The sequence below is a fragment of the Monomorium pharaonis genome, chromosome 1, assembly GCF_013373865.1.
Source record: "Monomorium pharaonis isolate MP-MQ-018 chromosome 1, ASM1337386v2, whole genome shotgun sequence".
Classification (NCBI taxonomy): Eukaryota; Metazoa; Arthropoda; class Insecta; order Hymenoptera; family Formicidae; genus Monomorium; species Monomorium pharaonis.
The window spans coordinates 19506336-19520157 of record NC_050467.1 but is presented as its reverse complement, the minus strand read 5'-3'; the positions used below and the strand labels follow the sequence as shown (position 1 = coordinate 19520157).

General features: G+C 32.9%; 2 protein-coding genes and 1 long non-coding RNA gene across 6 annotated transcripts in view; 2 read left to right on the top strand and 1 right to left on the bottom strand.

The window, feature by feature from the left end:
* The window catches only part of LOC105833563 (leishmanolysin-like peptidase), a 265922-nt gene extending 255121 nt beyond the window's left edge, over positions 1-10801 (top strand). For both annotated transcript variants that reach the window (XM_036287491.1, XM_036287497.1), the window contains 9 exons: positions 158-339; positions 1528-1731; positions 5096-5321; positions 5607-5800; positions 5879-6011; positions 6156-6315; positions 6395-6561; positions 6662-6781; positions 6879-10801. In XM_036287491.1, coding sequence (XP_036143384.1) covers positions 158-339; positions 1528-1731; positions 5096-5321; positions 5607-5800; positions 5879-6011; positions 6156-6315; positions 6395-6561; positions 6662-6781; positions 6879-7037 — 1545 coding nt within the window. In that variant the 3' untranslated portion in view covers positions 7038-10801. The remainder of the gene's footprint in view (positions 1-157; positions 340-1527; positions 1732-5095; positions 5322-5606; positions 5801-5878; positions 6012-6155; positions 6316-6394; positions 6562-6661; positions 6782-6878) is intronic.
* LOC118645811 lies at positions 8512-12095 on the bottom strand. Its single transcript, XR_004963420.1, has 2 exons — positions 11487-12095; positions 8512-11208 (listed from the first exon to the last, which is right to left on the bottom strand). It is a non-coding gene; the product is annotated as an uncharacterized LOC118645811 (long non-coding RNA).
* An 833-nt stretch (positions 12096-12928) lies between these two features.
* LOC105833559 (prominin-1-A) overlaps positions 12929-13822 on the top strand; it is a 90291-nt gene continuing 89397 nt past the window's right edge. The window contains exons 1-3 of one of the 3 annotated variants that reach the window (XM_036286520.1): positions 12929-13083; positions 13209-13257; positions 13614-13770. The gene's annotated coding sequence lies outside the window, so the exon portion shown is untranslated. Of the gene's footprint in view, positions 13258-13613; positions 13771-13822 lie in introns of all 3 variants that reach the window. The other 2 variants (XM_036286528.1, XM_036286518.1) reach the window with 2 other exon arrangements.

Sequence of the window (13822 nt, the reverse complement as noted above, 5' to 3'; positions counted from 1 at the left end):
GTAAAATTTTTATGTTAAAAGATATGAGAATTTTTTTCATTTCTAACTGTTAATTATTATAAAATCGAAAATTTCTTGAACTTTTTAAAATACAGTGCTTTTCTCTAATCACTGGTACGTCTTTTTATATATTTCTTAAACTTGGATGTTTATGTAGGTTTGCAGAACGTGCAATGCGACGGGACACAATTGCGGAATAGCCGAAGGAAGTAAAGCTGGTCCGGGAATCGACGGTGCCGATTTTGTCTTTTATGTATCCGCTATGCAGACTGAAAGATGTCACAAGGGCTTAACAGTAGCCTACGCTGCTCATTGTCAACAGGAAGCAGCCTTGGATCGGTAAGTCCGAATTATTAGTTTAACTGTCGATAAAAACAATTTAATAATATTTAATAATTGTATTAACTTATTAAGTATAGTAGATTTAACTCTTTAATATTTATCGTTAATAACGAAATAGGAAATACAAACAGGAATATATTTTTATAGAATTTTAACATCTTATTGTATAAATTAAAAATATATTTTTCAACATTATTTAATAGCATAAATTTAGTTGTCGCGATATTTTGAGAACGTTATTAATAATACATTAATGTATTGCGCGTGATGATTGAAACATGCGCAATTTTAGCTGTTTGTATGAACAGAAGGGTAGAGACGAAGGCAAACACCATCTGGCATGAATATATTTCATGAGAACAGCGGATTAAATATTTGACAAGATTTATAAGAGAGATTGTACGAAACGAACGATTTAACAATAGCGAACTCTCATATTAATGATTTTAATTAAAACGATGTATTTTATTTTATTTGTACAACAAATTATTTCTAAACATCAGACGTTCTATTTATTTAAATTTATTGTTTTAAATTGTAATTTGTTCTATATAGTTATTACAGTAGTATCAATAACAATATAAGTAATATTAAGATAATATGAAAAATAATAATCTAAAAAAAATTGTCTGCAATCGAGAAAATATTTTATAGGATCAAATTTTTATAATCGAAAATTGCAGGAGCTAAACGTGACGCTTTCTGATTTGACGTCTAACTTTATGACTCCGCCGAAACGTGAACGCATATTGAGTAGATTAAATTTGTCTGTCAAGTACATACGTCGCGTATGTCGTACCACGGTCGATGTAAATGGCGTTACGCGAATTTTATTATTCGCACGACGTCTGATCGTGATAGATCGACGATATTCGTACGTCATGTTGCTCTTTGCTTATGGAAAAATCCTTAAAATATTCGAGTGTGAAAAAAAACATTTCATGTAACATATAGCGTTACGCGTAGCTTTTACTCAGTCTAAGTATCCTTTACGAAAATTACACGTTTGTGTCTATATGCGAATTTATTTTCTAATCATACATATATCTTGCAAATTTTTTAAAAAATTCCTATGTTTTTCAAGAAAATAGTAATGATAGAACTAATACAATTTCAAGATGCTGTAATTAAAATAAAGACGGAAGGAGATTTCGTGGTTGCTGAAGCGAACTAAATTGCTTCCAGGCCGATAGCTGGTCATGCCAACCTATGCCCGGGAAGCATCAGCACGAAACCACAGGAGTTGGAAACATTGCTCAGCACCGTTAAACACGAGATCTTGCACGCTTTAGGATTTTCTGTGAGCTTATACGCTTTCTACAGAGACGAGAACGGTGAGCCCAGGACGCCTAGAAGAAGCGATACTGGAAAACCACCTCTTAATGAAAAGTACGTTCTTATCGTTTGTTCGTCTAACGTTAAGATTCCTTTATTACCGTGCATAAAAAATGCGTAAATCATATTAGTTCGTTCATTGAATATGAAGTTAAATTAGCCTGTAATGAATGACTTCTCGAATTCTCAATACATTTTAAATTTGATGGCAAATATGATGAATCTAATTAAGGAATGTCTGAGACTTTCGCTAAAATATCAAACCTCACACTATATCTGCAATCGATTACCCCTGCATAAATTTCTACCAACGCATATAGATTGGCATAAAGTTACCATTAACGATTCCTCGAATAGAAATTTGCATAGATAATACTTGAGCGCAATTGAAATAAGAATACTATTGCCAATTAAACTTGTATAATATTTCATTGTGATTGTCATGGGACAATTAATATTTATTGATATAATCATCTAATTAAATGTAACTATAAATTCATCTTTTTGGTAAATAAATATTCAATCAAAGATGAAGATAACTTTTTGCCGCCAGTAATTGGATACTGAATAAAGAATTTGCCAGTTTGTCGACATTAAGTCTGTGTTATTCTTTGTAAATAAATATTCATTATAAACTATTTTTTTAATAAGTGATTATTTGTTCGGTAAGTAAATTTTTTATAATTGAATTTTTCAAACTCAGTTTGGCTTGTTATGCTTTTGTATAATGAGAAAAAGAGAAAAAATATAGAATAAAAAATGAAGGATACTTTGCTTTTCTCGCCATCTCATCACTACGATGTGTTAGCCATTCTTCTCTCTCCTACCCCTACGATTGCCTGATGGTGTATCTGCCTTTAAAATTGGAAAATTCCTGGTATACCATTCTATACGAGTCGACGGACCGTAACGAACTGGCTTCCGGCGTTGGCAGATGCGAGCTTTTCCCCATACGATCTTTCTTCACGTACTCTTCTCTCTGTTTCCCCGTCCTTCATTCGTTACTTTTCACTGCTCTTGTACTTACTTCTCATGTTCTCTCCCGATCTCTCTTGCTCAATTTGTTATCTCGCTCAGGTGTATCCGCCAAAAGGCAAAAAATCGTCTTTCCATTTCGAATCGCGAAATTTTAACGACAGATCCACAGCGTTCTAGACTATAATAGATTTTAGAAATGACTTTAGCATTCTTCACAAGTCTTTTTGACGCTCGCTCTGGCGTATAATTTTCCAATATGTTCTCAGAGCGTTTCTCTAAGTATGTCTGGTTTCTTCAGCTGATCTCATGAATTATCGCGTTGATTTGCCTTTCGAATGTTGGCGCAGATCTCTCTCTCTCTCTCTGTTTTAATAGAACATTGCTCATCGCATTGCATAGCATTAGAGAATTATGAAGCCACTTGGTAATGTATGCGGAACTTTTTAAACTCTCAGAAACTTTCTTCCCACAAAATTCTATGATTCTTTCTCGACGACGTCCCAATACTTAAATTGAGGGACAGAGATTTTTGTCGGAAATAGCTGCACGTTCCGCGTTCGTCACGGCCCTTCGTTTTTTTTTTTAATTTTCTTGCTCTCTCTTCTATCTTCCATTTATTTCATCAGTCCTTTTTGCTTTCCATTGTCTTCCGCTACTTCTTATTTTAGTTCTAGCAGTTCTTTTACCTCTATTTTCGCTCCATGTCACAGACTGCATTCTCTGTTACAAATTCCAGCGTTTCTCTGCATCTCCTGTTATCTATCTGCTCGTGAGCTCTTATGTTCCCAGCCTACCGCACCTGAATATCTCCACGGAGATCCTCTTACGTTTAAGGTTTACGTTAATCTGCAGCAACTCACCTAGAGAGGCGAAAGGAGAACTAAGAGAGATGAGAGAGATGAGAGAGAGAGAGCAAGAGTCTCCATAATCTTAGATTTCAACGAGATATAGACCTTATAACATGACACGGCGATGTGATACTAGAGGTGATTGTTTGTGAAACGATAGAGGTACATTGTCTACAAAATCAATCGTTTATCATCATTAGCTTCGCAATTGCTAATAGTTACTCTCTTTACTGCGGGGAGTATACTATTCCGTTCTGACACAATTTGTTACCGTTAATAGAATACCTATTGAGCTTTTAGTGCTACGTTATGTTTAATTAATTAGCATTATTCGATCTAAGAATTTATTGTTGAATAATTAATATTACACATTTATATTGGTTTTTAACAGTTCTCTAATTAGCCTTTTTATGTAAATAAAAATTATCCTCATTGTTTAAACTTGTCTTTAAACTTGATACCTAAATGGCGAAAATACTTAAAATTGTAACAACAAATTGATGTATAATATAACAATATACGAATCGTCGATACTTTTGCAACTGGTACAATTTGTTGCGAATTAATTTCAGAAAGCTTTTCGACAAAATTTGAAAACACACGAGGAAGAAATGAAGTTTTCAACATGAATTTAATCTTTTTCGTTGTTTCATAATACAAAATTGACTTTTTTTTCTCATGGTCAATATTACATTTGATTTCTACAATTGCATTCTATTACGTTGTACACTACTCATGTGTCTCTAACACTTTATACATATGAGATATCCTGACAAGCGATTTTGACGCTTAAGCGTAATAATATTTTTCATTTCGTGCTCGCGAGTTTCCAGCAAAATGGCTAGTCGCAAATTCATCCGTCATATTGAAATCGGATAGAGGAAGGGCTGGTCGTTGTCGAAAACAGCGTTCCACTGACGTATCGCATCAATCACTTTATACGGGAGACAGACAAAGAGAAAGAAAATATACACGCGAGAGAGAGAGAGAGAGAGAGAGAGAGAGAGAGAGAGAGAGATTGAAGTATAATTATATTTATCTATCTTGTATTTTTGCGTCACATAAATTCAATTTTTAATATTTAATACATAAACACATAGGCGCGTGAGTGTGTGTAACAAATAAGTAAATATATACTTAGTAAATATGTTACAGATGACAGTTGTCTAATTAATTAAAATCAAGTGTATAAAAAAAGCAATGTAGAGAAAACAATAAAAAATTAAAGATTAAAAAATTATGTACATTAATTAAAGGTTTATATACATTAAATTTACATTATATTAAAAATTATTTTTGGGATTGTAGTTTAAAATATATATTATATAACGCAGTTTTTGAATTATTTAGTAATTTTTTATTCTATTGCGAGTTAAAAACTCCAATGGCTTTCTGCTTTTACTTTATTTATTATCTTTTTCGCGGATAATAGTTTATTCAAAATCCGATTTAATCGCAAGCGAGATACATTCGCAAATGCAATTGTATTATAATGATGTCACAGCGATGAGATTATTATACCGGGTGACAGCAATAGCTGCTGACTACCAAATCAGCATATGCTAATAACATTCGATACTCGTTTCGGGCAGGTTACAAACGCACCAGTGGAGCGAGAACACGATCAAAACCGTGGTCAGGCCTCGCTGGAAAGTGCACGGCGGTTACGTGGAGAGGACCATGCAAATGATAGTCACGCCTCGAGTCCGTGCCGAGGTTCAAGCGCACTTCAATTGCCCGGAACTCGAGGGCGCAGAATTGGAAGACCAGGGCGAGGATGGCACAGCCCTAACACATTGGGAGAAACGTGTATTTGAGGTGCGTAATACTGAATCCTCGATTTTATTCTTCGCCATACGTGCAAAACAACAACCATAATTGACCAACAGTTTCAAGTGTCCGCGATATAAAAAAAAGAAACTAGGACAACACATTTCTGTACTTTGCCATATATTATCGACATTTTTAAATATTAATAAAATTAATCAATTCTAAAGTATGATATATTTACTGTGTAAAATCACACCTATTTGCGTTTGAATTTTTCAGTGAAAACATTTGAATAATATTTGCTATCATAGATTGATTTTTCCGTTTATTCAGAACGAAGCTATGACAGGAACGCACACGCAAAATCCAGTTTACTCGAGGATCACGCTTGCTCTTATGGAAGATACTGGTTGGTACAGCGCCAACTATTCGATGGCACAAGAGCTAGGCTGGGGGAAAAATCTGGGATGCAATTTCGCTATGAAATCCTGCAAAGAATGGATATCCACCAAATCATCCCCGTTGTCGTGAGTACACCGAAATATTTAATAATAAAAATGAATCGTATATCGCAATGATTATATGAAAATATTTAAATATTTCAGAGGAAAATCGATACATCCTTTTTGCAACAAAGTGAAACAGGATCCATTGCAGACTGAATGTACGGACGATCGGAGTTCAGTGGCCTTGTGTAACCTAGTGAAACATTCGCTACCACTACCCAAGAAATATCAAGTAAGAAATATGTAGTAATCTATTGAAATATATTAAAGCAGATATGCGAACAAACAGACTATCTACATAGACGAGGTTACACCGACAGTATGAGAATATTCGCGGTATGTGAAGAATCTCGGTTGACGATTTCTTCCATTGTAGAACTTCGATTCAATTCCCCACGTACCACCGGGAGAGGAACAATATTACGGCGGATCGGTATCTCTGGCGGATTACTGTCCTTACATACAAGAATTCACGTGGAGAGCGCGGAATATAGTGGTCAGGGGTTCTCACTGTCTTTACGAGGAGAATAATCCGCGTAAGTCACACGATACATACATCGCATACGTGTTGTAAAAAAAATAATTTGGAATGCACGAAATACATCTTTCTTTTAGATCCGGACAAGAATTTTGCATTAGAAAAGTATGGTCCTCATTCAAGGTGTTTTGATCACACCAATGATATGTGGGAAGAGAGAACTTGTAAACAAGCGCGTCAGTGGCAGCATTGGGGCTCCGGTTGCTACTTGTATAAGTGCGAAGCTGGAAGATTGCACATTATAGTAAGTACCACGTAATACAATGTTACAGCCGTTTAAAAGGATTCTCGTAATGCAATTAAATACAAATAAATTTAAATATAATTTTATCCTTTTTTTTTAGGTCGGCAATTACACGTATACTTGTTACCACGCTGGACAAGAGATTATTATAAGAATTATGCAGAATGGCTGGTTGCATAAAGGTGCTCTAATTTGTCCCCCCTGCCGAGATATTTGTCAGGTACAAATAAATATACATCTTATTATAACATGTAGACTACACATGTAATAGAAATGTAATTTGAAGTAATTTAATAATTTTTTTAAATTTTTCTAAGGCGGAATTTAAAGCGCGGAACGAGTGGTGTAAACCAGGGGACGAACATCCACCTTCTATATATTATCATAAAGATTATCTTCACTGTGCGTCCGCAGATAGTTTTAGTCTAAGTATATCAACGCTTATTATTGCAATTTTACATTTCATCATTAGATGATATAAACTGTCTGTTTTTAGTTAATTGGTTTTAAAAAGCATTATCTAAATCAAGATATATAAATATCATTTATTGACCTATGTATCATGTTTTGATAGCGATATTTTCAATGTGGTTCAAAAATGTTCTACGTCTCGCGAAAATTCTATTCTAGTTTTCACTATTAAACAATGAATATTGGCCGAGGTGACAATCGTAAATAGATTTATTATCTACATGATAAAATGTTGGCCAAATAAATGATTTAAAAGAATAAAGAAATTAATTGACGATAAATATGTTAAATACGCGATAAAAAAATATATTTGTATAATTATACTTGGATTTAACGTGATGATAATATGACGAGGCATTTTTAGGTGCCAATTTCATATTATATATGCTTCATCTGGATTATGTATCTAGCCAATTTGTTAATTTTATTATTATATACATTTTACAATTTTCTTATTCTGACACATGATATAATATCGTCATTATTTCCTGTACGAATACTGTCAAGAAAAGGTGAATAATCTCGATCATCGCTCAATTCAAGACGATGAATAATTATACTGTAGGTAATAGAATTGTTAACATTATCTAATGTGTGTACACACGGACTGCAACCGCTGCCGATATAAAAATAATATAGGATTTTATGAATAATATTAATTAGTAGTTGAAATTAATAACTTTAATAAGAAACGTTATATATTGCTGATATATATGTAAATGACAGTGTAAAAATATATTTTGCACGATATGACAACGCAAGTGACAGTCGTAGAAAAAGTAGAAGAAATATGTATATATCAGATATGTATGCTACAATTCATACTTGCGAAACATTAGAAAATAGTTTTGTCAGCAATGTATAGCGAATTTCTTTAAACATTATAAGTAAATAAACTCGAGATCATGAAAAAAAGATTGACTTTACATTCTATTGAGGCTAGCATTCCATTGTTCATGAAAAAAAAGGTTGATTTTACATTCCATTGAGGCTATAACGAGCTCAATTTTCTATAATTTTGGATTATGAATAAAGCATTATTAATGAATCCGCGATATTCCTGTTGGACATGTGTATGGAAGTTCGTGTGAACATACGTAAACAAGTCATATCGAATAATGTACGAATAAATGTGAAAATTAAAGTGATTTAAAAGAATGACAAACCAATTTATAAAGGATTGTCGATTATTGTGAATCCGGATGGATATCGTGGATATCGTAAATGTATAAAAAAATAAGTCTTTGTACATATAGTTTCAAAAAAATACAAAGTCTAATAATGCAAAAGAGAGATTTACTACATTTCGCATAACAACATAATATCCAAATCTTAATAATTAGTATAATGTATTTTATTTGATAAGTATATTATAAATAATATATTACAAAACTTTTTTTAAATTTCTTATCATTTAAATGATATTCAATACAATTTTCGCGGAAAATTATTTTTATTATATTTTTAATTTATATGCAGTGCAGACTTACGTTTACACTTGTTAGAATTTTTTTTATCTATATGAAAATTTACTGTTCGCGATTTTAGGTGTTTTATTGAAGATATAGATATCGCAACGCAAAGATTACGCAGATTAACCGTAAGTAAAATATTTGATAATTTCAATCTTTTGAAAAAAAAAGATAAGGTCAGTGGATAGACTGTGCATATATTAAAGTCTGTATAGTAATCATCTTTAGGATAAGCTAATCCATTTTGGATACAATAAAATATTGAGAAATTTTTTGTTATTTGCTTGAAAATAGCGATTTTAATGTTAACAGCATTTTTTAAACCATTCCAAAAGAATTACTTATTGATTATTTAAATAAATGTGCTAATTTCATTATAATACATATATTCCAATTTGGTGCAAGATTTTAATGTATAACTATGATGAGAATTTTTAATTTAATTTTGTACAGAAATGATTATAATATTTAACAGGTTTACTTTGTAAAGAACTTGAAGATATCTCAGCATTGCATCAAATATACTGAGATCTGTATTCGAGAACATTTCTCGCGAATTCCTTCTAATGTCATTGCTCGACATAAGAATGGATTTTATGCGTTGACAAACGCCATTCGATAAATATTAATACTGAGCGCGTCAACTATCAATGAGGAAAAGACGAGTATGTTTTAATAATTATCTAAGATCTAACTACGATCGAATATATATGTATAAGCGTGTGTGTATGTGTGTATGTGTGTTTGCAGCTATTTGAATGCATCATGGACATCACTACAATACATATACTAAATCATAGATTGTTCCCAAAATTCTGAGCTGTTAGTCTATTAGATTTTTAAGAAAATGATTACAAACTTATATAAAGTTGTTAGAATACATGTTTTAGCTATTAATTTGTTATTTAATTTTTAATAACATCTTTGTTATAATAGTTATTACAAAAAATATATTACAATTTAAAAAATTACAATTTTCATAAAAACGTGTATTAGAATGGTGCAGCAGCTCAGAAAAATTGTACATACAATTCTAAACTTTTTTTAAACACAAACTGGAAATATATGTAACATTTACGAATAATACTATTTTACAATATTTTATGTGTATATATTATGTTTTTATTGAAATTTTAAAAAAATTTTAACACATTGGATGTACAGAAATATTAATAGAAAATGGTAAATTACAGAGTTTTTAAATAATTTGCAAGTAATATTAGACAGACTTTAATTTGATTTTATTGCAAATTATTGCAATGCACATATTGCAAATTACTTGTAATGTTATCTCATGATTTAATTTTCATTGTGAGCTTAATAAGTAATATACTATTACTTGTTAAACATAAAGCATAATTAAAACTTTAATTTTATTTTTATGAATAATTGTGCCATTATTAAAAAGAAATATTCTGTATGCTTTATATGACAAAAAATTACACAAATATAATTGTCTAGATTAAAATTCATTATACAAGTTAAAACTTTGTTGATATCAGTAAAAATTATGTAATGAAAAAATTAATAATTAAATAAAGCTTAAATACGTATTGTAAGCTCTAAAAATATGTTTAAGAAGTGAGATTATTTTTACAGGTATCAAAGAATCAATGTAACGATATATACCATTTACAGATATACTTCAGTTTAATAACGAGAAATAATAACTAATAGCTAATAAGTTTTAATATTAATACCATTGTATATGCGCCGATTTTATCGCAAAATTGATGCACTTAATCCTCCTCTTGTGGGTTTTTGATTAATGTAAATGTCGGTAAATATTTTCTTGTCTTCTTACAAATACATGAACTTTTCATAATTCTGAAAATATTTGGATATTGGTGTCCCAAAAAACAACTTTTTAAAATAACAAAAACGAGCTTATAGCTGAGATAAGGAAAACTATTTATAATCATATCATAATAATACAAACGTCATCACAAAGGAGGATTTATGATGCCAATCTTGCATTATATAGCATTAATCTTTTTTAATTTAAAATGTACAGACTTATAGTACATAACAAAACTATTGTGAACACATATTTTGAAATTTATTTTATCTGGATCATTTAATGCAAAATATTCTTGATTATTGATAAGCATTTAAGCAATTTATTTGCATCGTAGCACATAAAAAAGTGCTCACTACCTCGGCTACGTTAAGCAATCTGTATTTTATTGCAATCGCCGTTAAAGAGGTATGTAAGGAATGTAATATTGTAAACACTTCTAGTATTTTGTTTTTATGAATATAAGAATTCTGTATACAAATTAATAAACAATTAAAAATTTAGAATATAAACGTGTTGTTGAAGTTCTTATTTTAAATGTAGTTTCCAAAAATCTGTTGCTTCTAATTAAAATATCAGATTGTGCAATATAGAAGATTTGTAATATTTGTAATAGAATTTATGACTCGGGCATTTACATTTAGATATAATAATAAATAATTTATTATGCAATGTATTATTTGTTAAATTAGATTGTCGTAATATAAAAAAAATTTTTAAAGCATTACTCTAACTGACTCTAACATAATATAATATAAATCATCAAAAAAAGTTGAAGCTCATTGATTTTTAGATAACAGACCTGTGAAGAGTTTTATATTTATTTTCAATACATTTTGTTATAAATTACTTACCGACCGATGCGCAACAGTGGAGTTATTTATCAACAATGTAGCTATGATGAGTCTGTAACAAAGGAACATATAAGATTAGAATTAAAGTAGTATTCGAAAGAACCAATAATTTATCATTTCTATACGCAACATTTGTTTGAATCTTTTTTCAATTAAACATTAAAATAATTATGCAATTATCAAGATCTTCATAAAAATAAAGTTTCAGATTAAAATTCTCTTTTTTATTTATATATATTATTTTTCAAATTCTCGAAATAAAACTCGAAATAAAAGTTGAAATAAATCTGAAGAAAAGATTATTTTATACAAGCAAGCAACAATACTTACCGCCAAGTTGCTCCACCGGCGCCCGATGCCTCTCCTATTAGGCCTATTCGTCCCACTTTGCAATCATCAAATCTCCTTTTTCTTCTCCTCCTTCAGAATAAATCTCTCGCTTCTCTCCACCTCTCATTCCGGAACAGATCTCGCGTTTCGTAATTAAACGTAAATGCAATAAAAATAACGAGTCGGCCGATTCCCGTGCGAATTACTTCGCGCGCCAAAATCGCGTCGCGCACACCACATATCCCCCTTTAGGTTAGAATAAACTTATTAGATTAGAATGCGTAAGTGTAACATCCGCCCGTTTACTCGCAATAACAGCTTGCGATATGAGTGACACATTTTCAGCCGATAAATCACGAAATTCGCGTTTCTACGAATTATCGACATGTATACGCGCTGAATCTACATTACGTGATGGTTAAATTGACAGTAATTAATTGACCAAGTCGCGACGACAACCGTTCTACGTCCAGCGGCGCAACATTTTAAAAATGATCTGATTAAAAATAACGCGCAATGATACAATTTCGAGCCCGAGCTACCCGAGCCATACCCCCAACCTTACTGACATTCTACCGAACGGATTGCGTACCCTCCTCGAGCGAATACGCGCACACGAAAACGCGCGTAATTTTCCACGCGTTTCCACGTATTTGCTCGAGGAGGGTACGCAATCCGTTCGGTAGAATGTCGATCGTGCCAATAATGAAACTTTACTAGTCGTCGCGAATCACAGAGATACAAAACTCTGGGAGCGAATTGCTTTACTTTTGTTCAGTGTGCCTCGACGTGTGCATTCAAACGATTCTTGGCGCTTTTTTCGGGTTTCGTTTCGTGACGTCACGCATATATCATACCACTTTTCTGCCATATTTTCTTTTTTAATTCGCCGCCAATCAGACGAGCCGTACTTTTGGCGTATTTTTTTAAATGTAACGGTCGCGCCAAGTAAAATTCTCGCGCATTACGTTTTACTCGATATATTATCCGTAATATCGGGATTGCCGAATAAAGTATCGGGCGATCGTTATTAATGTGCGGTTCGAAAATAGCAGGATAATGTCAGCAGAAAGCGGCATCCATGGAGCGACTCGGTATTAAGTATACTATTTTTTCAAGTGATACATTTCTTACGGGTATAGCATGAAACAGAACCAAATAATAAACGTGGACATAGGATAGAAGAGATCTAAAAAGTCATGCACATTTGGTCTGTTCTTTTTAGCTGCACTGTTGCACTGGTGCAATAAGTTAGAATGAGAAAAAATATACTTGTCTTACTTTAACTTATTGCACCGATGCACAGTGCAGTTAGAAAGAACAGACCAATTACCTACGGAATATTTGACTACATAGTTCAATGTGCACATTTTGTGCACATAGAGGCGCTGATGGATGAAAACACCTAAAACCACTACGACGCAATGACCGCTCTCAGGTTCCTCTCTGGTCGCGATAATTCTGCCCAAGACAGCCTAAGATATCGCCTAATTTATCGATCGATGCTCTGCGATCCCGAGTTATATTCACGTTACGGAACGCGGCAGTGGATGCAGGACGGTTCGGTCGGATGAATTGTCGTGACTGTGTAAATTAAGTAAGCAAATCTTACATCAATCTCGCATCAATATTAATTACCAATTTAACCATTGCGTAATATAGATTTAGTGTATATATATCGAAAATTCGTAGCCTGCGTATTTATATTTCATGATTCGTCAGCCGAAAATGTATCGCACCTGCCACGAACATCTCTCGCAACGGGGTATCGGTTGGTATCGTTTATTGTCAGTATTGAGCGAATATCACACGTATCCTAACCCTAATGTGTATTGTTATTACTTTTGTCAATACGCTTATTCTGGCCTAAATTAAAGGTAGGATATGCGTGAAGCTTTGTCTACAGAAGTCGCAAGCAGCCAGTTACGACTGGCGACGGCCAATGAGCGCCTAGTTTCTAGTTAAAGCTCGACAATCATTGGCTGTTGCAAGTCGTAACTGGCTGCTTGTGACTTCTGTAAACGAGGCTTAACGCGGGCGCAGCGTCAATTTTGGCGCGCAAACTTACCTGCGCGGGAAATGAAGCTGATTCACCATTTTTGATTACATTTGTGTGTTTGATTGTAGGAACGCGGCGGGCACGAGACGATGCTCTGGAACGAGAAGAAGGAGCGTTGAAATTCATTCTGATAACTTGAGGCGGAGAAAAAGATTTGATGAATCCAGAGTTGGACAAGTACTTAGGCTTGGGAGAGGCATCAGGCATCGGTGGAGCAACTTAGTGGTAAGAATTGCTTGCGTGAAATTAGCCTCTTCGCATTTGTTTTGATTTTTAT